General features: G+C 41.4%; 2 protein-coding genes across 3 annotated transcripts in view; both read left to right on the forward strand.

Annotated features, from left to right (window-relative positions):
• The window catches only part of ches1 (checkpoint suppressor 1), a 74646-nt gene extending 71020 nt beyond the window's left edge, over window positions 1–3626 (forward strand). For both annotated transcript variants that reach the window (XM_034162203.1, XM_034162202.1), the window contains 2 exons: window positions 228–336; window positions 1254–3626. In XM_034162203.1, coding sequence (XP_034018094.1) covers window positions 228–336; window positions 1254–1815 — 671 coding nt within the window. In that variant the 3' untranslated portion in view covers window positions 1816–3626. The remainder of the gene's footprint in view (window positions 1–227; window positions 337–1253) is intronic.
• A 7068-nt stretch (window positions 3627–10694) lies between these two features.
• gtf2a1 (general transcription factor IIA, 1) lies at window positions 10695–22309 on the forward strand. Its single transcript, XM_034162204.1, has 10 exons — window positions 10695–10937; window positions 14674–14775; window positions 15017–15200; window positions 18141–18205; window positions 19585–19660; window positions 19853–19977; window positions 20144–20254; window positions 21290–21562; window positions 21659–21748; window positions 22044–22309. The coding sequence occupies exons 1-10, from the start codon at window positions 10908–10910 to the stop codon at window positions 22149–22151; spliced, it is 1164 nt and encodes a 387-aa protein (XP_034018095.1). The 5' UTR covers window positions 10695–10907; the 3' UTR covers window positions 22152–22309.
• The last annotated feature ends 2617 nt before the right edge of the window (window positions 22310–24926 follow it).

Raw genomic sequence — 24926 nt, forward strand, 5'->3', positions numbered from 1 at the left:
TTGCCCTGTTGGCCTCCTCAGACAGACAGCAAACGCTCATTGAGCTGCTCCCAGGTCTTATTGAGGTCCGATCGTGCTTTTTAGACGCTTTCTAAGTGTTTACTTCCTGTGCTGAATGTGTGTGTGTGTGTGTGTGTGTCTGTGGGTGCATTTATGTACAGTTAGAGGAATAATGTGGCTCAGAGCTGATGTTTAAATTCTTTGTGCCTTTTTTTTTCTCGACACAGTTCCTCGTGGCGTGATCCAAAATGGAGCCCGTGTCAGGAGCCAGGCACTGTTTCCAGTGATCAGACCCGTACCTGTAAGCCCTGTGGGCACCAGAACCTCGGCTGTAAGGTTGGTTAACGTACGGCTCTCGACTGTGCAGTCAGATGGCCACGCCCACATGCACCCACACGGTAGCCTTCACGAAAGAAACACGACACTAAATTTTTCAGTTTGCACAGCGACGTCTTTATTGTGCTCACAAGTATTCACACACGCCCTCCTCCCTGAACATTTCATACAGGCGTGTTTATGTAATGCCAACTCGCGTGCACACAAACAACTTTATTAGAGGGAGAGGCCTCGTGATTCAAAGAGCATGTGGGGCGTGCATGAACATGCACATCATCACAGGAGTATAAGAGTATGACTGCTCGCGCCACGGAATTAATTAAACATACCCAAAGGCTCACTAAAGGCATGTGGGGAATATCTGTAAAGTGTGCTTTTCTTTTTATATGTATATATATTAATATGCTCGTGCTTTTATTCTGAAAGCGGAGAATGTCCCGGGGACAGGAACAGGACTGATGCCCCTCTTGATTTATTGGTTGTCAGAAGAATCGGGTCCTTTAATGCCTTACAGAGAAGAACACGTGTAGTGGACAGCGGTTAAACCGCGTCACACTTGTGGGTTTGTGCCGTTGCAACGTACACGGCGCTTTGCGTGCTGAGTGAGTGCCACCGCTTCTTCAGAATGCACCGTGTCCTTTTGAAAAGTGCACAGGTGGCATTCTGATAATGATTCTGCTTGGTTCTAAAAGGCTGACTCTCTTATTTTTTTTAATTTTTTAAATTTTTTTTCTTGAAGGTTTTAATTTGAGGAAAAATAGGTGCGTTGGACCCGCGGGTGCTATTTGAGAGCCACCTGAACTCTGACTTTCTGGCTGACAGATGTTAAGTGTGGCGTGAAGCGTCCTGCCATCAGACCGCCGCGCCCGCAGCCTGACAGCAGCGGTAACCGCGTTTCCCCTCTGCTCTCTGTGCAGGTCATCCCTGGGAGATTATCTGAGCCGAGGACAGGACAGCCCATTGCGCTGCTCTCCTTCGCCGTGCGGTGAGGACCTCCAAGACGACCACACTTACAGCACCGCCAAATCCCCCAGCAGGCTGTGCTCTTCCCAAGTCCCGTCCTCCTCCTCTCCCCTGGATGACGACGACATCATCGCTGTAGAGATCCAGTCAGACGTCAAACCGGAGCCACGGGAGATCCCGCTGGATTCTCACGTCAGCGCTGCTGCTGCTGCTGCTACCTACATTTCCCAGCAGCCCCCGCGCGGACAAAGACGCACTTCTGTGGCAGGAGGCGGGACATTGGCAGGAAGCAGTCTCCCGTGGACTAAAAACCGAGCGAGGGGAATTAGCGACACACTTCCGTTGAAGAAGCGGCGCGCGGCGGCAGTGGAGAAGCCGCCAGAGAGCGACGACGAGGAGATGAAAGAGGCGGCGGGTTCACTGCTCCACCTGGCGGGGGTCAGAGCCTGCCTGAACAACATCACAAACCGCACGGCCAAGGGCCAGAAGGAGCAGAAAGAGCCCCTGAGAAACTAAGACACACGTATGCATAGACATATATAACGTACATCGTCATGCACGCGCACACACACACACAAATAGCTCAACAGGTAAAGTTCCTACAGCATTAGTCTCAACGGACACAGCTCCCTCTGCAGGGCATTAGGTGAATCCTACTTATTTGTGGCAATATCAAAAATCTATGTTTTCCTACATGTTCAGCGACACTAACATCAGTGGGTATTTCTCATGTGTCTTTGTTGTTTTTGTTGTTTAAAAGGGGATGAAAGCCATAAGAAGCACGTTTTGTCACTAATTTGGACATGACAAAAACAAACAAAAAAACGGCGAACCACACGGAGGGAACGTACGGTGTATGAACACAAGACGGCTGTTTGTCTTACCTGTTTTGTTTCTGTGTGAATCTGTAGCAATCTTGTTGTGATGCCAGCAGGATGGCAGAGCCAGCGAGACCAACTAACGCGTCTCGGCATCCTCTCGGCTGCCCACTGGCGTCACACTCAATATTCACGAGCACAAATGTGAGACTGTGCCAAAGATATGCGACCAGGTTGCTTCATGTAGCCGATAACGATAGCTGACGATTTCAAAAAAGAAGAAGAAAGAAAGAAAGAAAAAAAGATGTAGAAGAGCAAAGCGAGAACGACCTTAAGTGTCAAAATAATTGTAAAACCCAATGTGATATATTCTCATGCACTTAAGATTATTTTACGCCACATATAATACAAGCATCATGGGTAACGGCGTGGTTTATTCCAAGAGCACTTGTAGTATTTAAGAATAGATATATTAAAAATTTTAAAAAGTGGTCATGTTTATCACCATAGAGACGGATAGTGTGCCGGGTATGAGGCAATATCTCCTTAATTTTGTTGTTATTGTTGTTGCAAAAATGTAAGCAACCCTAAACACCCCCCGTACTACTTCTGTCCATAGACGTAGACACCTGGTGTAGATATCGTAGCTGCCAGTAGCTACCACGCCTAACTGTTCATTTTACGACGTCAGAGAACTATATACACAAAAGCTGGGTTTAGATTTGCGTTGGTGTCTGTTTACCCTCACTCTACCCTCAAAGATATAAGCAATTTGTCCCGCGTGGGCAACTCTGTAAAAAGGTTAGAAAATATTTTTATTTTTTTCCTTTCTTAATTGAAGCAATTTGACCTGCAGGACTTTCTCAGTTATATTGCATGGGTGCTTGTAAATAAGATAAAAAGCAAATCTTTTTTATTCAAAGATCATGTAAGATAAACAATGTATTTAGCATGAAGCATGACTTATTTTCATATAAACCTTGATCATAGAGGAAAGAAAAGTCCCCCCTCCCATCCCCGCCAGTTCTTATGTGGTTATATTTGATTTTTTTTTTTCTTTTTTCCTCCCCTGAGCGGGCTTTTAACGACACATCTTCAGGGAAGAACGAGGGAGATCAATCTGCAGTTAAGAGGTCCAAACATGGTGCCTCTGGGTTTGGGTTCGAGCTACTTGGGCCAGCTGGATCACCTTTATTCGGGTGGGCTTCTGTCTTCTTCTGCCTGTACAGTGATTTAGTTACTCAGTGTTAACCCCAGTGTTATTTCGGAACACGTCTGTATGTGCATTTGTGTGCCCAGGAACACGCGCCCTTTAACATTGTGCTGGCCTGCCTGCCCGCAGTACCTCTGTTGTCGTGTCTCTGACATGTTTGGACAGAACGTTATCTATCTTTATTTATAACAGTATTGTTTTTGTTTCCTCCAGTGTGTAAATGTACATGTCCTTATTTTTTTTTCCCATTAACATTGTTCAGTGTAAATGTTTGAAAAAGGTGGATGTGGGAAACTTTGTTGAAAGAACTTATCTTTTAAAAAATACCAGATACCTGGAAGAAAAAGAAGGCTTTGATCGGGATTGGCAACGTGACATTTGCATCATGTTTAATACAGATTGGGTCCATTTCAGTCATCTACAGTCACGCTGCGGCTATCGTGTTGGCACTGTGGAGCTAAACACAAATATTAAGCATCATAACTGTAGCGTTATTTATTAAATTCAGCAGCCGGCTTGGAGCCAACATTACCCAACGAAAACACATTGATTGAATTTCTTGTTTTCCCAAACTCATTTTTGAGTCTGACATGCTAACTAGCTGCTCATTTTTTGTCTGTGACATGCTAACTAGCCAGCAAAATCAACACCCAGATAGTAAATTTATAATATTTGAAAGAAATATCACTAAACTATCAAGTTTAGTCTTGAAAGCTGACTGCAAACTATAGCATTCTGATTTTGTAACAGTTTATGAATCCTTGGAGCAGTATGTTATACACGACTTTTGCCAGCTACATGCTAACTAACAAGCTAGGTGGCTTGCTGCAGTTGAGCTAGGCTAAGTAGTTTGTGAGCGAACAGTTATTTAAATGAAATGTATTTTAAAAATCCAGGCTCCTATTACAACCAACTGCCAGCTGTCACCATGTGATTTTACAACAATTTACTCTTCAGTAGATTATGTGTCATCATTGCTAGTTAATGTGACTAGCTTAAACAGCCTATCCGTGAGCATTAGCCCATATTTAGCTTCCTTGGGCATACTTGTGGCTTGAACTGATCTGAAATCTCATTGCCAAAATATTAATGTGCAAGAATATAAGACTAGACAGTAGATTTTGCAGAGTTAAATTTCTCTGCAGTGAGTGCATATGGTCCTACTAAAAATAGTGTTAAATTAACACCATCATAGTGTTAAATTCAGTTTATCTCCTCTGATAGTTCATGTTACATGATGATAGAGTTGCTTACACACTGTTTGGAGGAGGAGCATGCATTTGCTGCAGAGTTAATTTAACACTGCAAAACTGACTACATCTGTGAAAATGTAGTTGAATTTTTCATACGGTGTTGCTCACTGTAATATCACATTTATCACATAATAATAATTAGTACGTCGCATTGCAGATATCAAGGTTGTATGCAGTGTAAATGCTTATCTCAAATGCCAAATCTGGAGTTTGTTTTATCTTTGAACAAAAAGTTATCTATCAGACCTGCTGTAACAGGAGAGTATCTTGTGCTTCATGAAAAAAGTGGCTTTTTTAGGAACTTTGACATACTTTGTGCAGGAAGTAATATATTATTGCAGTGCCAGTGTTTGGCATGCTTTTGCTATAAGACTAATGCATTAAATTATTGATTCTTTTTTTTTTCACTTACTGGTCAGAGTGTGAGGCTGCGTTTGCTCGGGCATTATATGCATTGCTGTAGCAGAAGGCAGACAAGGTTTTGTTTAAGCTTGAATAGATGTTGAGTGACTGTCAGTGAGCCAAGCCTGCAAACAAATGCAAGTTCAATCCAGTGATATGGTCTGTTGCCACCTGTAGCATGCATCACTGCCTTTGCATTGTGTGTGGTGTTCATGCCAACATTTAAAAAAGGCTAAAGGAGACCGTGTCCGTGTTGTTGTGCCATCCGTCTCTCGTCTTCTGTCTGAGTGCTCGCACAGCCCAGGTCGAGCATTCTGCTGCATTTGCTGTAACAGTCCACTGTTGTGGTGACTAATAATGTGTTTGGTTTGCATGTGGTACATGCAGAGTAGAATGTGTTGCTTTAGCAGCCTCCACCCCTCCCCCGACTCAGTCTGTGGAACGCAGGACAGATGACCTTCTGACTGACCCGCAGTTTCTGCAGAAACATCAGCTCTGTTAAATCTCGGACACATAAAGCAACGAGAACCTTCACTGCCTGAAAAATCACCCCAAAACTTTTTCTTTCAAATCTGCCAAGCATACAAGAAAACTACAGTTGCCATTTTAGTATTTTATGTATTTATGCACATTTAATTTTCTTTTGTTTTCTGCCATTCTTTGTGTTGCTGGTATGAGCTGAGTATAGGAAAGCCATAGGTTAGAGATGTCAAAATGCAACACTGTCATTGGTCTGTGAGATGTGATGCAGAGTGCGCCCAGGTGTTGGGTTTCAGTAAATGTTCAGTTCTCTCCTTTTTGTGCAATCATATTGCCAAAGAATGATTTCAAAACCTATTTCATCACTACTTGTAAATATCAACGTTGTCCAATACCGTGGCAATATATATATATATATATATATATATATATATATATATATATATATATATATATATATATATATATATGTTGTTTTATTTTGTTTTCCATTTTCTGAAAAACTACAATGATGTTTATGTGATGTATTGTCTTCCAGTTGGTTGCAATAATAAAAAAAATACAAGTTGCAGAAAGTCAGTTTGGCTTTTCTTTTTTTTTCTTTTTTTTTTTTAACAGAGTCTCAATCAGGTGGTTTGGGGGCTGTGTAAGGCCAACAGTTATTTCCAGTCTGGGTCATACTTGCCCATGTGATCATTTTCTGTCTGCACAAGAAAATCAAAAGGGTGTTTTGATATAAAAGACATCAAATTGTTGGGTGCTGGGAGCAGATACACTGCAGATTTTCATTACAAGCACAGACTCCACCAGGTTATTTGTCAGATTGATGCGGTGTTCAGAATCCTCAAATCCTCTAGCTTGGGAAAAATGCCTTGAACTTTCCATTGGGCCAGGATTTTCGCTCAGAAAACTTGTGAGGAAATTGAGCAACCCAAGGTATCCGAGTTGATGTCACAGCCATGGCAACCGCGTTACTAATGCTGAAAATGCATCTTTAAAATGAATTAACAAGACATGCTATGTGATATATTCACATTTTATGTACAATTAATTTAGCAGCACTACACATAAGAAAAAATGTCTGATGATTTCATTGACCCGAAAAGATAACGTTAGCGTAGCTCTACTGTGATCGGCTAAATAGTTGATCCATATTTGTCTCAGATAATCTCATGAATGCACTTTTTCTGGAAGTAGGCTTTTTTTTAATGTCAAGTCTTTCGGAGCTTCCGAGGGTTCTGAAGACAGCATAATCCACTGTGTGCAGCCGGGAGGAGATTGTCTGCTGATGTGGTGGAGACGAATGAAAACATGCATCTACGAGGTCTGTTAGAAAAGTATCGGACCTTTTTATTTTTTACAAAAACCTGATGGATTTGAATCACGTGTGCTTGCATGAGCAAACCTTGAACCTTCGTGCGCATGCGTGACCTTTTTCACGCCTGTCGATTACGTCACTTTCTGGTAAGCAGCCTTTGTGTGGGACGTGTGCAGTGCGCTCGGCAGATTTTCATTTCAAGGAAAAAGACGGAACGACTGGAGCAGTGCCGCATCAAATTTTGACAGAAACTTGGCAACAGCCAGGTGGAAACCATTCGGATGATTCAGACAGCTTTCTGTGACTTTTCAGTCGTGTGACTATCCGAGAAATTGTGGAAGAGGTGGGCATGTCACAGCATGTCCTGTGAGACTTCCAACACGGAGGAGCTTTTGCGCCGCTGTCAGCAGCAGCATGAATTTCACCGCCAAATCTTCTGTCACAGTGGAATGTACCGAAAAAGTGCTGATGTCCACCTCTTCCACAATTTCTCAGTCATGCGACGGTCCCGCATCACCACAGCGTTCACTTTGGAAATGATCTGGTCATTTCAGCATGTTGATGGTCGACCGGAGTGTGGCTCGCTCTCCACCGTTGTGCGGACGTCTTCAAACCAGTTGTACCGCTTCTTAATCTGTGTGATGCCCAAAGCATCGTCACCGAAAGCCGTCTGAATAATCCGAATGGTTTCCACCTGGCTGTCGCCCAGTTTCTGGCAAAATTTGATGCGGCGCTGCTCCAGTCGTTACGTCTTTTTCCTTGAAATGAAAATCCGCCGAGCGCACTGCACACGTCCCACACAAAGGCTGCTTACCAGGAAATGACGCAATCGACAGGCGTGAAAAAGTTCACGCATTCGCATGAAGGTTCAAGGTTGGTTCATGCAAGCACACGTGATTCAAATTCATCAGGTTTCTGTAAAAAATAAAAAGGTCCGATACTTTTCTAATAGACCTCGTACTTGGCCTCTTTGTTAGTGATGGTAAAATGAGGCCTCATGAAGCATTTGCTGTATTGTTCCTTGTCCACTAGATGGCAGTGTCTTTTTGAAGAGGGTTCAAAGCACATTGCACTTCAGGTTGCACTGAACTCTGTTTTTTAACAGACTGCCATCTTGTGGGCTCAGAAACAAACTTGGGATCAAACTGAAAGAGCATTACAGTAAAGCCATGTGGAAAACTCTGCTAATCATGGTGACAAGCTTGCGGTTGTAGCATAGCTTTCATGAAGGAGTTTAACAGTCTGCTGGGGTGACCAGAACTGGATCTACAGTGTATCCAGAAAGTATTCACAGCACTTCACTCTTCCCACATTTTATGTTACAGCCTTATTCCAAAATTAAGTAAATTGTTTTTTCCCCCCTCAAAATTCTACACACAACACCCCATAATGACAACATGAAAAAGTTTTTTCCTTTTTTTTTTTTTTTGCAAATTTATTAAAAATAAAAATAAAAAAAATAACAGAAATCACATGTATTCACACCCTTTGCTCAATACTTTGTTGATGCACCTTTGTCAACAATTAAAGTCTCAAGTCACAAGCTTGGCGCACCTATCTTTGGGCAGTTTTGCCCATTCCTCTTTGCAGCACCTCTCAAGCTCCATCAGGTGTTTCTGGATACACCGTATGTTTCCACTGTACTGGTGTTGGTGAGGAGATTATGCAAACAGTGCTAAACAATACCAACTACTGGCCACAATTAAACATGAATACAGTTATGTACAATCACAGAAAATCGAGATTGAGCGCTCACTGGCAAAACAACCTTCACCTGATTAACATTAGCGGACATGACTGAGTTGGCTAACGTAGCTGATTTACCAGTTAGCCAATTTAGCCACAACAGCGACACTGGAAATTGAAAATACATGTTCCTGCCCAGCGTAAAACTGCTTGATGACATGCATCACTAAATTTTGGTTAAAGTTATCTTTGATTGGTCAAGTAGCCTCTTGAGGTGGGTAAAACCAGACCACTGTCCCTCATATTCTTTCAGTTTGACACCAAAAATTTTTGTCTTGTGTACCAAACCTGACACTGACCCACTTAAATCCGCAATCCACAATCTGAGATGGACTGACCCCAATCATTAACCCCGCATATGCCCATCAACAAGGCCCTTATCATAACCATGACGCTTCCACCAGCTAATTACCTGTTCTCGTCCTCTCATCACGAGAGTTCAATACTTCTGACTGAAGTCAAACTCTGCTTTTCCTGAGGGAGAGAAGCAGAAGAGTAAAGCGTGCGCTGAAGAGTTCCTCAACGCCTTATCAGAGTGAGTAGTGCCATTTTGGAGCCATGTGGCAGTGGAGCCCATTCATAATTGAAGCTGAGACAGGCTTAATCTGGAGCCAGTGCCTCCCTGTGCAGCACACTCCCACCACCAACACAACTGGAGCTTGCAGCTCTTCTGTTGCTATGCAACTACTGCAAAGAAAGGAGGAGAAAAGTGCATTCTCCAGATCTTTACAGAGCATCACACCAGTCATTTACCGAAAGTGAGACTCGAAGATGCGCTGGATAACGAGGCGACGTGTACGTGAAGCCCAGTGTGCTTTTTGTTTGTCTTACTGTGACAAATAAATGGGTTAGAAGTGAATTTAAAGGAGTCAGGCAGGCCTGTGATTTCCACTTGGGACACTAAATGAAACTATTTAAATTGTAGTGGCGTTCAAACAGCATTTTATAGACAATGCAGAGCTGCAAGTTCCTCAAAAAAAAAAAAAGAGAGAGAAGTTGCAGTGAAGGCCAGAAATGGACATCAGGCCCTCGTGTCACGTCTAATTGCATGTCAAGCTTTGTTGTTTTTGCAGGTTTCCTCACATGTACTGATGATGTTATTTTGCACTAAACTTTATGCAGAAATTCACTTGCTTGATGAAGTTGCATGTAAAATTATTGCATTATACACAAAGTGGTTGCATTGTTTGTCAAAACCGAACAAACAAAAAATACTAATAACTCGAAAACACAAGCTTTTAGAGTTTTTATGTAGTGTGATCACACCCTTGTGGTAGAATAATGTTACTACAGTACAAAGTATCAGATTCCATCAGTTCTTCATATATTGCGCCAAACATGATAGCAATTCATAAAACAACATTCAAACTCTCTGAATGACCGAAAAAAACAGGATTTCACAATTTCTTTTTACAGAAGCATTAATCAGAATAAGAATTGCCTTTATTCACCAACTATCGACAAGAATACAAGAAATTAGACTGCGGTTTGAACTGTACTCTCTCTGTACAAGCACGTATAAATATACACTAAATAATTCACAATAAAAATGTGCAAAAATGAAAGGGTTCATAATGCATAGCAAATCCTCTTTCTAGGCCATGCAGTACATGTAGAATTTTTTTTAATGTTTCTTGTATTTTCATCCAAATATATGTGTCATACACATCTTGAATATCAACGCATACACAAGATCTGTATGTCCTGTGCAACTGTGTCAATGTCAATTATCACAAATAGCAGAAAAACACTACAACGATAAATATTACTTTTATTTTGACAGTCCTTCCTGGAACTTTTTTTTTATTTACTCATGTTGCTTTATTACTGTTGGTGTTGCGGTGTTGCCTGCGCCCTAGTGGCTACAGGAGGTACTGCTATATAGTCAGTGAGGGCAAACGAGATTTCGGGCCAGACCATTTATGCGTGGAGGAGGGGGAGGTTTGATGGAATTTAGTATCAACTTAATAACGACTTATCTTAAACAACCTGTAACGTTATTACAAAATACCCGACGACACGATTAGAAACTCTCATTTTAACTACATTTCCCAGCTGTATCTGCAAAGCCTGAACGTTCCACAAATCACGCGCTGATGAATCGCTGGATCTCGCGATAGCGCCAGTTTGACCCTGCCCTATGTCTCGCGCACTCGCAGCTTCATGCTCAGTATATAAAGCGGCACAACGACGGAAGGAGGACGGCTGGGGAGTCGCAGCCCGGGATTGTAAATAAGACCGTTGTAACTGTGTTTTATTTGCAAAAGTAATGCCGGCTGTTTGAAAAAGATCGTTCCCAGTTGTTTTAATTCGCTTTTGGTAATTTTTTGGGCTCTGTTTCTCGCTTATTTCCGCGTGGTTTCTAGACTACGCGTATAATGGCGAGCTCGGCTAACTCGAATCCAGTGGTAAGGCTCAAATCTCTCAGCGGGGAATAAAAAGAGGGTCAAGTTAATGGAAAACTGTGGGCAAGGTGGTTTTATTTTTAATGTTTTAAACACTTCACTGTTTGTATTAAATAAAAAGTAAGGAATCTTCATTTTTATTTATTTTTTGAATCTGGATGGTTTCGGATGAAGCATCTGAAATTCAAGAACTGAGATGTTCACGTTCACTTAAGAAAATACGAATTTGAAGTTTTTTTTTTTTTTTAATGGAAGTCTTGATTGTCGGAATTTGTATACAGTTTATGATGACGTGAGTTTAAAGGTCGATAAGTTAAGGCGTGTATTTTTTTTTTTAGCATTATCTTAAATACAAAATGTACGCAAAGCACCTCCATTATGTTTCGATTAAAAAAAGAAATTTAAAGTCGCCTGTTGTTTATCTTTGTCCACCATTCCACGACCAGAATAGCCGTCCCAAACCACAACTTTTACCCATCTCATAATAGTCTTGTCCCGTTTCCCAGCGTCAAAACCATAACGGTTAAGAATAATTTTTTTTTTTTGGTCAAATAAAAAAGGTATTTATAAGTTGTTCCATCGAAATTTCTCCTCATGATTCGGTCATAAAACGAATATAAGAGGCGTTTGAGCGCGCAGTTTGCCGCTCGGTAAAATGGCTTCCACACGTCTCCTCTCAGTCCGCTTCTGGCCCTCCTCCTTCGCGCTGCCTGGTTTTATACAGCCATATTGGCTCTCTAATATAGACTGGCCGGGATGGGAAGGTGCTACTCCGCGCTACGTCACCGGCTCGACATATAAACGCCACACTGAGCTTTAAATAGTGGAGGAGTCGACGGGGAGGAAAGGAGGGACGCGGAGGTCCGCGCGCGCAGTGCGGCGGCGGCCTGCGGGGCTTTTCATCAAAGCGTGCGCGTTATGCGCAGTGTTTACCGTAAACAGTATATACGTGCGTGTCAGCCGTTTCATAGCTGTGCAGGAAGGAAGCTAATGTGATCTACAGTTTGGATTATCGAGTTTTGGTGTTGATCGTGATATCCAGATTCTGAATGTGCAGCAGACATGGGGCCAAATACAAAAGTATTTGTATTTGAAAATACTTAAATACATTTTTCAGAGTATTTGTATTTGTATTTTCTGATTTAGAATTCAAAGTATTTGTATTTCAAATACTTCGCCGATACCAAGTATTTCCAAATACTTTTACAATACTTTTACTTTTTCAAATACTTTTCAAACTTGGGAATCTCTGTGACACTGTGTTGAATATATATTGTGATAGTTTGATTATTGCCTGTGATATTATAATAGTGAATTTGTGATAAAACATTCAATCCTTTACTTATCAATAGTATTTGGTCATGCTATTTTCACAATAAATTGTCACCGGTTTATCAGTTTTTGTGTTGATTTGTTTATAGTTCAAAGAAAGTATTTGTATTTGAAATACTCAAAATGTAAAGTATTTGTATTTGAAAAAGTACAAAGTATTTGTATTTGGAATTGGAAAATCTAAAGTATTTGTATTTAAATACAATGCAAAGTATTTGACCCCATGTCTGATGTGCAGTAGTTATTTTGCTGCAGCTTTTCACGGAACCTTTTCAGTTTGGATCCTGATGCAGATTCTGAACTTTTTATGAGCAGAACTGTTTGTGTGTGTTTTGTCTTTGTGGTCCATATAACATGAATCTGATTCAGTGTTGCCTGTGTTTCAGTTCAAATGTAGCAACCAGGGGACATCATTTTGGAAACCATGCACTATATATATATATATATATATATATATATATATATATATATATATATATATAAACACAGTATCTCGAAGCAGCTTCTTCATTAATAAATTGCTGCACCCTCAGTGTCAGACAGCTCCTCCACAGGTCATTTATTCCAAATGCAGTCAGACTATCACCTGCTGATTTTGCACTGTCAACTGCCACCTTTTGTGCTTTATTACATGCACAACTGTGCAATGTATCCTGTACAATCATTTTAGCACAACTATACATACTTATACTCACTATATTCTATTTTTCACGTAATCTGTTCGCATCTGTATTTATGCACCCACCACCCAATATCGCAATATACTTTAGTCACTTTTCTTTAATGTAAATATTTTCTTTTTCTTTTACTGTATGACTCTTGCTGTTGCAACAAGTGATTTTCCCCACTGTGGGCTCAGTAAAGTTGATCTTATCTTAAACACTTCACATCAAGGTGCAACTTGGTACTCAAGAACTTGGATAAATTCTACATTAGGTGTGTTTTCGAGTCAAATTGTCACCAAGTCTCAGAATCCTTCTGCATTGCAGTGTATCTTGGCAAAGACTTTGCATATCAAGGTGAAACTTGGTACACCAAGTCACCTCAATAAGACCTTGTACATGTTCTTATTGGGCGTGTTTCAGTTTTAATTGTAGCCATTAGAGCAAATAGTTTTAGAAACCCTGCATGTGCAAGAACTTGACAAGGTCTTCATGGGTCGTGATCAAACTTGCAGCTGTTGAGTCTACCTAAATCCTTGTACACGTTCTTGGTTGGGCTTGTCAATGCAGCTTTAGGGTAAGAACTCTTACGAGCCACTTCTTTACGCATTTTATACAATCTCCATGAAATGTGGAATGGAATGTGTGATATTTTGGCTGTATTGTTATATTTAGTAATGCCATAGAGTTGAGATAATTAATGGATTACTTATTACTTAAATTCTTCAAATAGTTTGTTAATCAAGGGCAGCATGGTGGATTAGTGGTTGGCACTGTTGCCTCACAGCAAGAAGGTCACGGGATTGATTCCTACCTGTGGCCTTTCTGTGTGGAGTTTGCGTGTTCTTCCCGTGTTTGCGTGGGTTCCCTTCAGGTGCTCTGGTTTCCTCCCACATCCAAAGACATGCAGGTTAGGTGGATTGGAAACTTGAAAGTGTCCGTAGGTGTGCATGCAGGTGTGAGCCCCCCATGACCCCATCTTGGATAAGCGGTTGAAGATGAGTGTGTGTGTGTTTGTTAATCATTTGGGCATCACATATTTTGCTACATTGTATCATTTTATCCACTATATTTAATAATCTATTGTTTATCTGAAATCGAGTCATTTCAAACAGGATTGAGTAGTTTTTCCAAACATGGAAATTGTGAAAAATGTAACAATTTGAAAACATTTTGCAAGAACTATTGTGTTGAGATTTCCTGACGCACTTTTGAAAGTTGCTGTGTTGAAGTTGGTGCACAGCCTGGTGGCAGATCTTTGTACTGCATCTCTTCCAAACAAGATGAATTAAGTCAGTCACGTTTTATCTTCACTTACAATCTTGTGTGAAACCCTGAGTTTTCAAGCATGTTTGAAACAAATTTTGGCTGCACAAATCTTGAATTATATTCATTATTGAATAATCTGAACATATTTCTCAAGTAATTGTTTGTTACATAAAATAACAGATAAAAATATGAATCACAGTCGTACAGTTCTTAAGCCAGTATCATGAAATGTCGGCGCTTATTTAAAGAACTGGCAAAAAGCAATTGCATTCCATTTTCAGTGACATAAATCAAAAGAAGAACAACAGATATTTCTATTTAAATATCCGGCACCAGACAATTTCAGTGTAACGTCAATCCACGTAATCTGCTTATTTGACTGAATAAAACTGGCCGGCCTACAGTTTGGAGCTGATGTGATTGAATGACTGATTCATTATGTTTCAGCTGATTCGTTGTCTGTTATTTCTGTGCAGCCTAAACTTTACAAGTCTGTGATTGAGGATGTGATCAACGAGGTGCGGGAGCTGTTCCTAGACGAGGGAGTAGATGAACAAGTGCTGCTGGAGCTGAAGACGGTAAGTTCTATCAGCAGTATTTTCCTACTTACACATTTAGAAATGAAGGCGTGCTTCCATCATTGCAATGGAGGAAGTGTCAGGTCGTATGTTTCAAATATTATTTACTATAAATCATCGACTCATTTCAGGAACTCCCTCACGTGACAGTAAAGAGCATTAAACCATGTTGGAGCATCAGTTTGAGGCAGTTTACTGAAGGAATGTGTTTCTCCACCATTGCGTACGTTTGGTGTTTCAGCTGTGGGAGAATAAACTGTTGCAATCCAAAGCCGTGGATGGGTTCCACACTGAGGAGCAGGCAGCCCTGCAGGCCACCCAGCAGCAACAGCAGCAGCAGCAGGTTCAGCAGGTCCAACAGATCCAGCAACTCACCCAGCCCGCACAGACCCAGCAGGTTCTCCTGCCAACCCAACAGCAGCAAGGTGGGTCAGGACTCCCCCGACTGTTTACCTGCTACATCCGTCTTCATAAACTTACTCTGGATGGCATTACCCTGACCTCCAGTAACACTGTGAGAAATCTTGGAGTCATTTTCGATCAGGATATGTCCTTCAATGCACATATTAAGCAAATATGTTGGACTGCTTTTTTGCATTTGTGCAATATCTCTAAAATTAGAAAGGTCTTATCTCAGAGTCATGCTGAAAAACTAATTCATACATTTATTTCTTCTAGGCTGGACTACTGTAATTCATTATTATCAGGTTGTCCTAAAAGTTCCCTGAAAAGCCTTCAGTTAATTCAAAATGCTGCAGCTTGAGTACTGACGGGGACTAGAAGGAGAGAGCATATCTCACCCATATTGGCCTCTCTTCATTGGCTTCCTGTTAATTCCAGAATATAATTTAAAATTCTTCTTCTTACTTATAAGGTTTTGAATAATCAGGTCCCATCTTATCTTAGGGACCTCTTAGTACCATATCACCCCAATAGAGCGCTTTGCTGTCAGACTGCAGGCTTACTTGTAGTTCCTAGGGTTTTTAAGAGTAGAATGGGAGGCAGAGCCTTCAGCTTTCAGGCTCCTCTCCTGTGGAACCAGCTCCCAATTCAGATTAGGGAGACAGACACCCTCTCTACTTTTAAGATTAAGCTTAAAACTTTCCTTTTTGAAAAAGCTTATAGTTAGGGTTGGATCAGGTGACCCTGAACCATCCCTTAGTTATGCTGCTTTAGACTTAGACTGCTGGGGGGTTCCCATGATGCACCCAGTGTTTCTTTTTATTCACCTCTTTTTGCTCTGTATGCACCACTCTGCTTTTAATCATTGGTGATTGATCTCTGCTCTCTTCCACTGCATGTCTTCTTCCTGATCCTCTCCCCTCAGCCCCAACCAGTCCCAGCAGAAGACTGCTCCTCCCTGAGCCTGGTTCTGCTGGAGGTTCCTTCCAGTTAAAAGGGAGTTTTTCCTTCCCACTGTCGCCAAGTGCTTGCTCACAGGGGGTCATTTGACCGTTGGGGTTTTTCTGTAATTATTGTATGGCCTTGCCTTACAATGTAAAGCACCTTGGGGCGACTGTTGTGATTTGGCGCTATATAAATAAAATTGATTTGATTTGATAAACCAGCTCCACCTTTAATTGTCCTGTTATAACTTGGAGGGCTACTCAGATAAAGTGGTTTATGATGGCATTTTAGCACATTACCTTTCAACAAATTAAAAATACCTTCAGATGTCTAATTTGCTGAAAGATACCACAGTTTACTTTGCTACATTTATTAACAAAGAGACGTCCTTTCAGGTTGTGCTCCTCATGTTATGACACCCTTTGTCGGCGTTATACAATTATCTTCAAGAAGTCATTAATTACAAATTTGGATACTATTGCAAATAATGCATATTTTATAGAAGGGTACCATAACAGGACTTGCTACTGTTGTAAACTGGAGTGTCTAGTGTGCTAAAATCAGGAAACGCAGAGCGTGGAAGTTCTTTAAAAGCAGGACTGGGATGTTTTGACACAGAGAGTCACAACGTGGCAAATATTTGGAAATTTAAGGCAACTAACAAGAAGAAAGAAACCCTGAAAATGTCACAAATGTAGCTTCAGGAGGTTATGTAAGTTCGGTCTCTCTTTGAGATCATGCACGTTTCTGGTGTTAAAATGAGGCGGCAGTTTTGTAGAACCAAAATCATAAATGCTATGAGAGGTTTAAATGTTTGTGTTGTTTGTATTGGGCACAAAGATGTCGTATTTGAAACTTTTCTGGACTTAATTGATTTTGCGTAGAATAACCATGGTGACATTAGTGAATGTAATAATCTGTTTAAGACGTCAGATTATTGTTCTGTTTAAAACTACTGAAGATTGTCAGGAAAATAGTCTGAAGTTTTTCTGCACTGAGCCAAAGAGTCAATTTTTTGCCTGTTGGCACAGCCACACTTCTCAAGTAAAATAAAATTTTCTTGTAAACCAAACCCGGTGATTATTTGCGCAGATTTTAAGACAAACTTTGCCTTCAGACATTTCACATGAAAAGAAAAGCTGGCAAAAGACCAGGTTTAGTAATGACTCTCCCATAAAGACAGAAAATGAAGAAAACAGCGAGAGAAAAGTGATATTCAACACAAGATGTCCCACAGATAAGTGATATGAATCCGTAGAAATGAAAAATCATAAAGCCCAAAAATGTAAGAAGTTATTTTTGCTGGTATTTCTTCAAAAGTTATCTATTGTAGGAGACCAGAACAGGAATACTGGGAAATACTTGTCCTCTGGCTGACAGAGAATCGGAGAAATGTCTATGGTCCTGCATCCATGAACCATCCAGCAAGTGTCAGACGTTTATTATTTTTAAGTTATCATGTTGAAAATCAGAAAGATTGTCGGTTCTCTCACTGCATTTTACAGGATATGTACCTAGGTCTTTCCAGCACATTTCCTACATTGTCACAGCTTCTGCTTTGGCAGCATGTATGCAAAAATTTAGTAGATGTGCAGAGATGCTCTAAAAATCACTTTTTGTGAGGTAAACATACACTGAGAGCCTTCACAGAAACGTAAACATACACTGTTTGGAAAGTGTGAATGTGGTGACACCGTCACTTGGTTCCTCATGCTTTTCCCCAAGACTCAAAATCCCAGCAGGCCTTGCAGCACTTGGGGTTATTAGATATTTTGGAACACATAAACACATCGTGTCAGCTGGATGGACACAATAGAGAGTGTACAATTCAAAAATATGTTTTATTCACACTGGCAACCAAACCACGGAGTAGCAAAAACCCTAATATTTAGTATTCATAAAGTGGAATTGTTGTGCATGAGGACAGAGTATTTTCTCCATAACAAAAGTAAGACTTCAAGAATTTTTAAGTTGATGAAAGGACAACAAATGTGTTTTTCACGTGTGTTTCTTCACAGCTCCCCAGCAGCAAGTCATTGTGCAGGATTCAAAGATTCTGCAGCACATGAGTGCAACAGGGATGGTAAGTGTGTGTATATATGTGTGTGTGTTGAGTAGATGAGTCATGTATGGCATTAAACAGTCTGCTTGTGTTATTTGATGACTGTGAGACTCATACATGGATGGACTCTTCCTACTGTTTTTACATTTGTGCAAAAAAAGTGATGGGGGCCCTATCTGGATGGAAAGTGGAGTCATTAGTGATTTCAGCAGAATTCACACTCAGTGGTGGTATTATTATTATTATTGTTATTATTGTCACTTGTGTCCCTGAGTTTTACTCCACTGCACTCACACACTCGTCTGCACACCTGCTTAACTCAACTTTGGGACTTTTTCTGATGATTTCCCTGCCCAGCCTCTCCCAGACTACTATGATACAAATTCTTCAAACTAAATCAAGTTTGACATGTTCTGTCACATGCACAACTGCCAAATACAGTCCGACGTATCCATGCATGTTGGTTCGCTTGTTCCGCTGCACAGAGGAGCGTGTGAGTCAGTTTTCTAAGTGTATGAAAGCTATTACACCTGAAAGTGAACAGAGAGTCCTCTGCACCAATCACGATATGGACGGGTCACAACTGGAGCTGTGCAGATATTTCTCTTCTGTTCTTCTGACTTTAAGTGATTAATGGTGTATTTGAGCTCCAGCTGCTTTAAGAGCAAGTATGTGGCCAAAAGTGGCAGAGTTTAAGTATCTCGGTCTTGTTCACGAGTGAAGGACGGATGGAGCGTGAGATCGATAGACAGATCGGTGCAGCATCTGCAGTGATGCAGTCGCTGTATCGGACCGTCGTGGTGAAGAGAGAGCTGAGTAGGGGGGCAAAGCTCTCGATTTACCAATCGATCTACGTTCCGATCCTCACCTATGGTCATGAGATTTGGCTCATGACTGAAAGAACGAGATCGGGAGTACAAGCGGCCGAGATGAGTTTCCTCCGCAGGGTGGCTGGGCGTTCCCTTAGAGATAGGGTGAGGAGCTCGGAGTCGAGTCGCTGCTCCTCCACGTCGAAAGGAGTCAGTTGAGGTGGCTCGGGCATCTTTTCCGGATGCCCCCTGGAGGCCTCGCTGGAGAGGTGTTCCGGGCATGTCCCACTGAGAGGAGGCCCTGGGGAAGACCCAGGACACGCTGGAGGGACTACATCTCTTGGCTGGCTTGGGAACGCCTTGGGATTCCCCCTGGAGGAGGTGTGTGTGGATCGGGAGGTCTAGGCGGCTTTGCTTGAGCTGCTGCCCCCGCGACCCGACTCCGGATAAAGCGGAAGAAAATGGATGGATGGATGGATGGATGGCTGTGCACAGCCATGTGTCATTGTAGTCAAACTTTTCAGATTCCTGCAGTGTTCCCTTCAGCGTCTTTAGCTTTACTAATGTGTGTGTTCTCTTTTGCGCCTGTAGAGTGCAGCAGCTACCGCAGCAACCCTCGCTTTACCCACAGGGGTCACCCCGTACCAACAGCTCATCACCAGCCAAGGTAACACATGCATGCACCATGCACCGGTCCTGCACTTTCATCATTATAAATACAAATTCAATGGAATGTTTGAGGCTTGAGCATTTTTTCAGGACGACATCAAAGTTGCTCTTATGTCTTGAAACAAGGTGACTGCACCACGTTAAAGTTACCGTCTCAGGCAAACCACATTTTGGTTTCGTGGTTTCTCAGGTCAGATCCTGCAGGTGGTCCGAGCTCCCAACGGGACTCAGTACATCATCCCACAGCCCCAGCAGCAGATTCTCCTGCAGCAGCAGATGCAGCCTGGTGGCGTGCAGGCGCCAGTCATACAGCAGGTAGGGCAGCTGCCAAAAGCTAGGTGTGCTAAAACGCTGCCAAGGAGGCTGCGACTGATTCATTTCAGCAGTTAATTTTCCACCTGTACCCCAAATTCTCATGACCAGTGTGTACATGTATCGACAATTATCACAAGGAGTGGTACTGCTGTGTGTGTCGGTGCAGGTCTTGGCTCCCCTCCAGGGAGGGCTGCCTCCGCAAACCGGAGTCATCATCCAGCCCCAGCAAATCGTCTTAACGCCTTCTTCAGGAAACAAAGTCCACGGCAATACACAGGTCAGCACTTTTTCTGCCTCCTCCAAAGTGTTTTACTCCGTTTGTCATCGTGTTTCTGCTCTGGTGTTGTCTTGTCACTCAGTCATTGGTTTGTACAGACTAATGTAGGATGTGATTTGTTTGGATGCATGAAAATTTTTAGACAGTCTGCATGAAAGAATCACATGCTCAGCCTTGTCTTGGTTTTGCAATTTCCCAAATCTTGCACATCTGTGTGTTTATTGTTGTTTGAGGAAAATCAATTTGTACCTGACCATTTAGAGCACAACAGGACGAGCTCACCTGCTAACTATAGTGCATTTTGCATATATGGCACACATTTGACACTCCCATTATCACAAAAACTACATAAAAACACAAATTGTCAAAATAATTAAGTTGTGTTGTTTTCGACTTTGTGCCATGTTAACCTGATAGCATGTGTAGGCTAACATTGTTCACCTCTTGCAAAAAAACGCTAACGTGTGGCTAATGTGGCTTAGGGTTAAATTTTTTTTTTTTTTTTTTGCAAAAACGATAAAAAGTTAGACATTATGAACAAGATTAATTGGGATGTTCGTAAAACTTGTAGGAAATAGATTTTATTGTGTGTGTGTGACGACACAATAAAGGAGAGCAGCTCAAAACGGTAACGATTGAGCGAGAGCTGGTGGCTCCTGGATAAGTGAGGTGCTGATGATGAACACACCACCTTTGCTACAGTTTGGAGGCTCAAACATTCAGTTAGTACTGAAGCAGAATATCAACACTTTCCTCTCTTTAACCGTCCTGTAGCTGCAGCATGTTAATGATGGTGCGAGTAAACAAATGTCTTGGACTCACATTTTCTTATCGGTTCGTGTTGAATCTTGTAATATCTTACATTTACTAACAGCAGGTTTCTGCAGAATTTTTCAGTAGGTTTTTTAGTTTTCTGTTTGTCACCACGTTGCATAAATTTCAATAACTGCTGTTGGGGGGGGGGGGGGGGGGGGAGATGATCTAATTGTCTTTAAAGGGGGTTAAAAAAACTTGCTCATCTTCTTGTCCAAACAGGTGATGCAGGCGGCGGCAGCTATGGCGTCACAGCCGGGCCAAGCAGCAGCTCAGGTGCAGCAGGCCCAGGGTCCAGCTGCACTACAGGCGGCGCCGCAGCCTCAGGCTCAACAGCAGGCCCAGCCTCAGGCACCGCAGCCTCCCATGATGCTTCAGGTCGACGGAGCAGGAGACACTTCCTCAGAAGACGACGAGGACGAAGAGGAAGAGTATGATGAAGACGAGGAGGAGGAGAAGGACAAAGATGGGGGAGAGGACGGGCAGGTGGAGGAGGTACAAATAGGTTGCCTGCATGCGTTCCACTTCCAAGGCGTTCTCCGCGGCTTTTTCACTTGTTTATTCAGGTTATTTTTTTTATTGCTTTATCAGAAGTCGCTGAACAGTGACGATGATGTTAGCGATGAAGAGGACCAGGAGCTGTTTGATACAGAAAACGTTGTGGTGTGCCAGTACGACAAGGTAAGAACCGAAGTGTCCTTCAACACTTCAATTAAACACAACAACTGCCTCTGCAAGTGAACGCCACAGTGACCCATTCACATCATTTCTTTTCGGTGGTCTCCTGCAATTTCTCAGACAGATTTTAGTTATTTTCATATGTTACACTAACAGGTGTTCTGGTGATATTGCGCAATGAATGAGTCTGGTTTTTAGGGACCCCGAGGTAAATGACATCAGGTGTCATGATGCAGTGAAGCAGTGTGCAGCTGTCCCTGACACCCACAATATTAATTTCCTTCCCTTTACTCCCCAGATCCACAGAAGTAAGAACAAATGGAAATTCCACCTGAAGGACGGGATCATGAATCTGAATGGGAGAGACTTTGTCTTCTCCAAAGCCATCGGGGACGCTGAATGGTGAAGCAGAGGAGAGAAAAAAAACAACAAAAGAACAGGAGCAGGAACTCTGTAACTCCTTCTGTCCAGTTAACAGACGCTTCAATATTCTTCCATATCCTGTGACTGGATCGATTTCAGGTAACCTCTTCAGAGTCTATGAGAACTCTGCCGATCCCAAAAGACTGTGAGGTACTGTAAAACCCGGGTGTCGGTTACACCCGACCAGCCTTGCAACATAAGCGACCTGCAAAGAAGATGAAAGCTTGTGAAAGTTTTCACCTTCCAGGCATTTCCGGAGAGATTTCACACATATTGGAACGTAAAATTTTCACATCGTACAGGTGTAGTGGACCAGAATGACCTGACCTGCCCCGCCCCAGGAGGTCATACTTTAAAAACCATTTCGATCAAAATCGAACACCGTCATTGTGCACTGTAGTCGGTTGACTGGATTGACTTGTATCTGCGTTTGAGTCAGTAGTTCGTGCCACCAGTCAGGGTTGCTGCCTTTAGAATGGCCAGAAACTGCCTTTTGGCTTCTGCTTTTGTTTTTGGATAATTCCGTCTCCATTCGTGAAAGCTGTTCTGGAGTGTTTTATGTAGTTTCTTGGCATGGTCTTGTTTTAAAATATTTTAAAATGTTTGATGAAGGGTAACGATGAAGAAAGCAAAGATCGCAAACACGGTTGATAAATTACATGACTCTTTAAAAGTTTGGAAAGTCTGAATCAAATGGAACAATTTGTTGACATTTGTCTGTTAAAGTTACGAAGTTTTTCTTTCTTTATATATATATATATATGTATATATATATATATATGTATATATGTATATGTGATTATTGTGTGGTTAATAAGTGTCAAGAAATCGCTCAATTGAGGTGTTTCCAAACTTTTGTATGGTCATGTGTTAATTTTTATAAAAAAAAAAAAAAAACAACATTTTATTGTGAGTACCCGACTGGTTTCATCTTAATGGGAAAAAAAAAGACAACAACAACTCATTAAGAATTACACAAAATGTCCCCAAAAAAAAAAGAAAGTGTCCCGACGTCATGTCTTCTTGTTCTTAATTTAGTTCTCTGCAGCCGTCTGAAAATTTGCACTGTCGGTTTACTGTTGTGTCGTGAAACGAGTCACAGTGTGTCCGGGTCTGTGAGAGAGAGACGGATATAGGCGTGCACGTACGTGTGTGTGTGTGTGTGACTGTGTGTCGTTAGCAACGCTTCTCTGTGGAAATTTGTTAGCCTACTCTCTCTTGCACACTGCGTAGATTCAGATGTCACAGTTAAAATGAGATTTTAATGTTGGGTGGGTGGGTGTGAGCGGGCCTGGGGGGGTGCGGGGTGCAGAGTGGCGTCTTTTTTCTATTTATTCTAGAAGGTTCATGAAAAGCTTCTATTTTTGAAAGTTTGAGAAGCCGCACCAAACTGTGCTCTTATATTCAAGTTTAAGTGTTCCTTTTTTTGGTGGGGGTTGGCTGCACGTGGCATCGTGCTGCGTTCACGATCTTTTTGTCCATTTTAATTTCATCCATGAGTTTAAATTACAATATTTTCTATGGAAGTGACTTTAACTTGGGGCCTGTGTGTTTGGGTGTATCTGCGTGTGTGTGTCTGCCTGTGTCAGTGTGCGGTATGTTTTTAGTGCCCCTGTTACATCAATTTGAAATAAAGTTTGTTTTTTGGCTGCCGTGTGGGTTTTAGTTGTAATTTGCGCCACAGTGTGGAATTTTTCTTTGGAAACCATATGAATACCAAGAAGAACATTAATTAATTCTGTATCAGGTAGTGAAATGTGCAAATAATGTTATAAAAAACCAAATGGACTTGTAAGAACCCATCACATCCTTCAGCGCCAGTCAGGCATCTTAATGCATTAATTTATTTGAAAATTCAGTTTTGAATGACAATAAAATATGAACAAAACTGGTGAATTCATACATTTTTATTTATATATATATATATATATATATATATATATATATATAAAATTTTTTTTCGTGTCATAATGTCATTAAAGAATATTTAAATTTATTTATTTTGGGTTCTGGTTGGATGAACAAGTCATAATCGTCCATTAAGACTCGCTTATGAATGAATGAGTTTATTGGGCACACACACACATACTTAATAAAAAATCTCTTAAAACAAAAAACTCAAAAAACTCTTTCACAGTTTTGTGCGGCCGAAAGGCTGTAGACAGAAGCAAAAGCTCACCTGAATACAACCCCTGGCAAAAATTATGGAATCACCGGCCTCGGAGGATGTTCATTCAGTTGTTTAATTTTGTAGAAAAAAAGCAGATCACAGACATGACACAAAACTAAAGTCATTTCAAATGGCAACTTTCTGGCTTTAAGAAACACTATAAGAAATCAAGAAAAAAAGATTGTGGCAGTCAGTAACGGTTACTTTTTTAGACCAAGCAGAGGAAAAAAATATGGAATCACTCAATTCTGAGGAAAAAATTATGGAATCACCCTGTAAATTTTCATCCCCAAAACTAACACCTGCATCATATCAGATCTGCTCATTAGTCTGCATCTACAAAGGAGTGAACACACCTTGGAGAGCTGTTGCACCAAGTGGACTGACATGAATCATGGCTCCAACACGAGAGATGTCAATTGAAACAAAGGAGAGGATTATGAAACTTTTAAGAGAGTAAATCATCACGCAATGTTGCAAAAGATGTTGGTTGTTCACAGTCAGCTGTGTCTAAACTCTGGACCAAATACAAAAAACATGGGAAGGTTGTTAAAGGCAAACATACTGGTAGACCAAGGAAGACATCAA

This window comes from Thalassophryne amazonica, chromosome 21, assembly GCF_902500255.1.
Source record: "Thalassophryne amazonica chromosome 21, fThaAma1.1, whole genome shotgun sequence".
NCBI lineage: Eukaryota > Metazoa > Chordata > Actinopteri > Batrachoidiformes > Batrachoididae > Thalassophryne > Thalassophryne amazonica.

Coding starts and splice junctions, on each gene's coding strand:
- gtf2a1 (XM_034162204.1), top strand. CDS start 10,908: ATGGCGAGCTCGGCTAACTCGAATCCAGTG. Junction 18,206..19,584: donor ACATGAGTGCAACAGGGATG/GTAAGTGTGTGT, acceptor TTGCGCCTGTAG/AGTGCAGCAGCTACCGCAGC. Junction 21,563..21,658: donor AGGACGGGCAGGTGGAGGAG/GTACAAATAGGT, acceptor TTGCTTTATCAG/AAGTCGCTGAACAGTGACGA.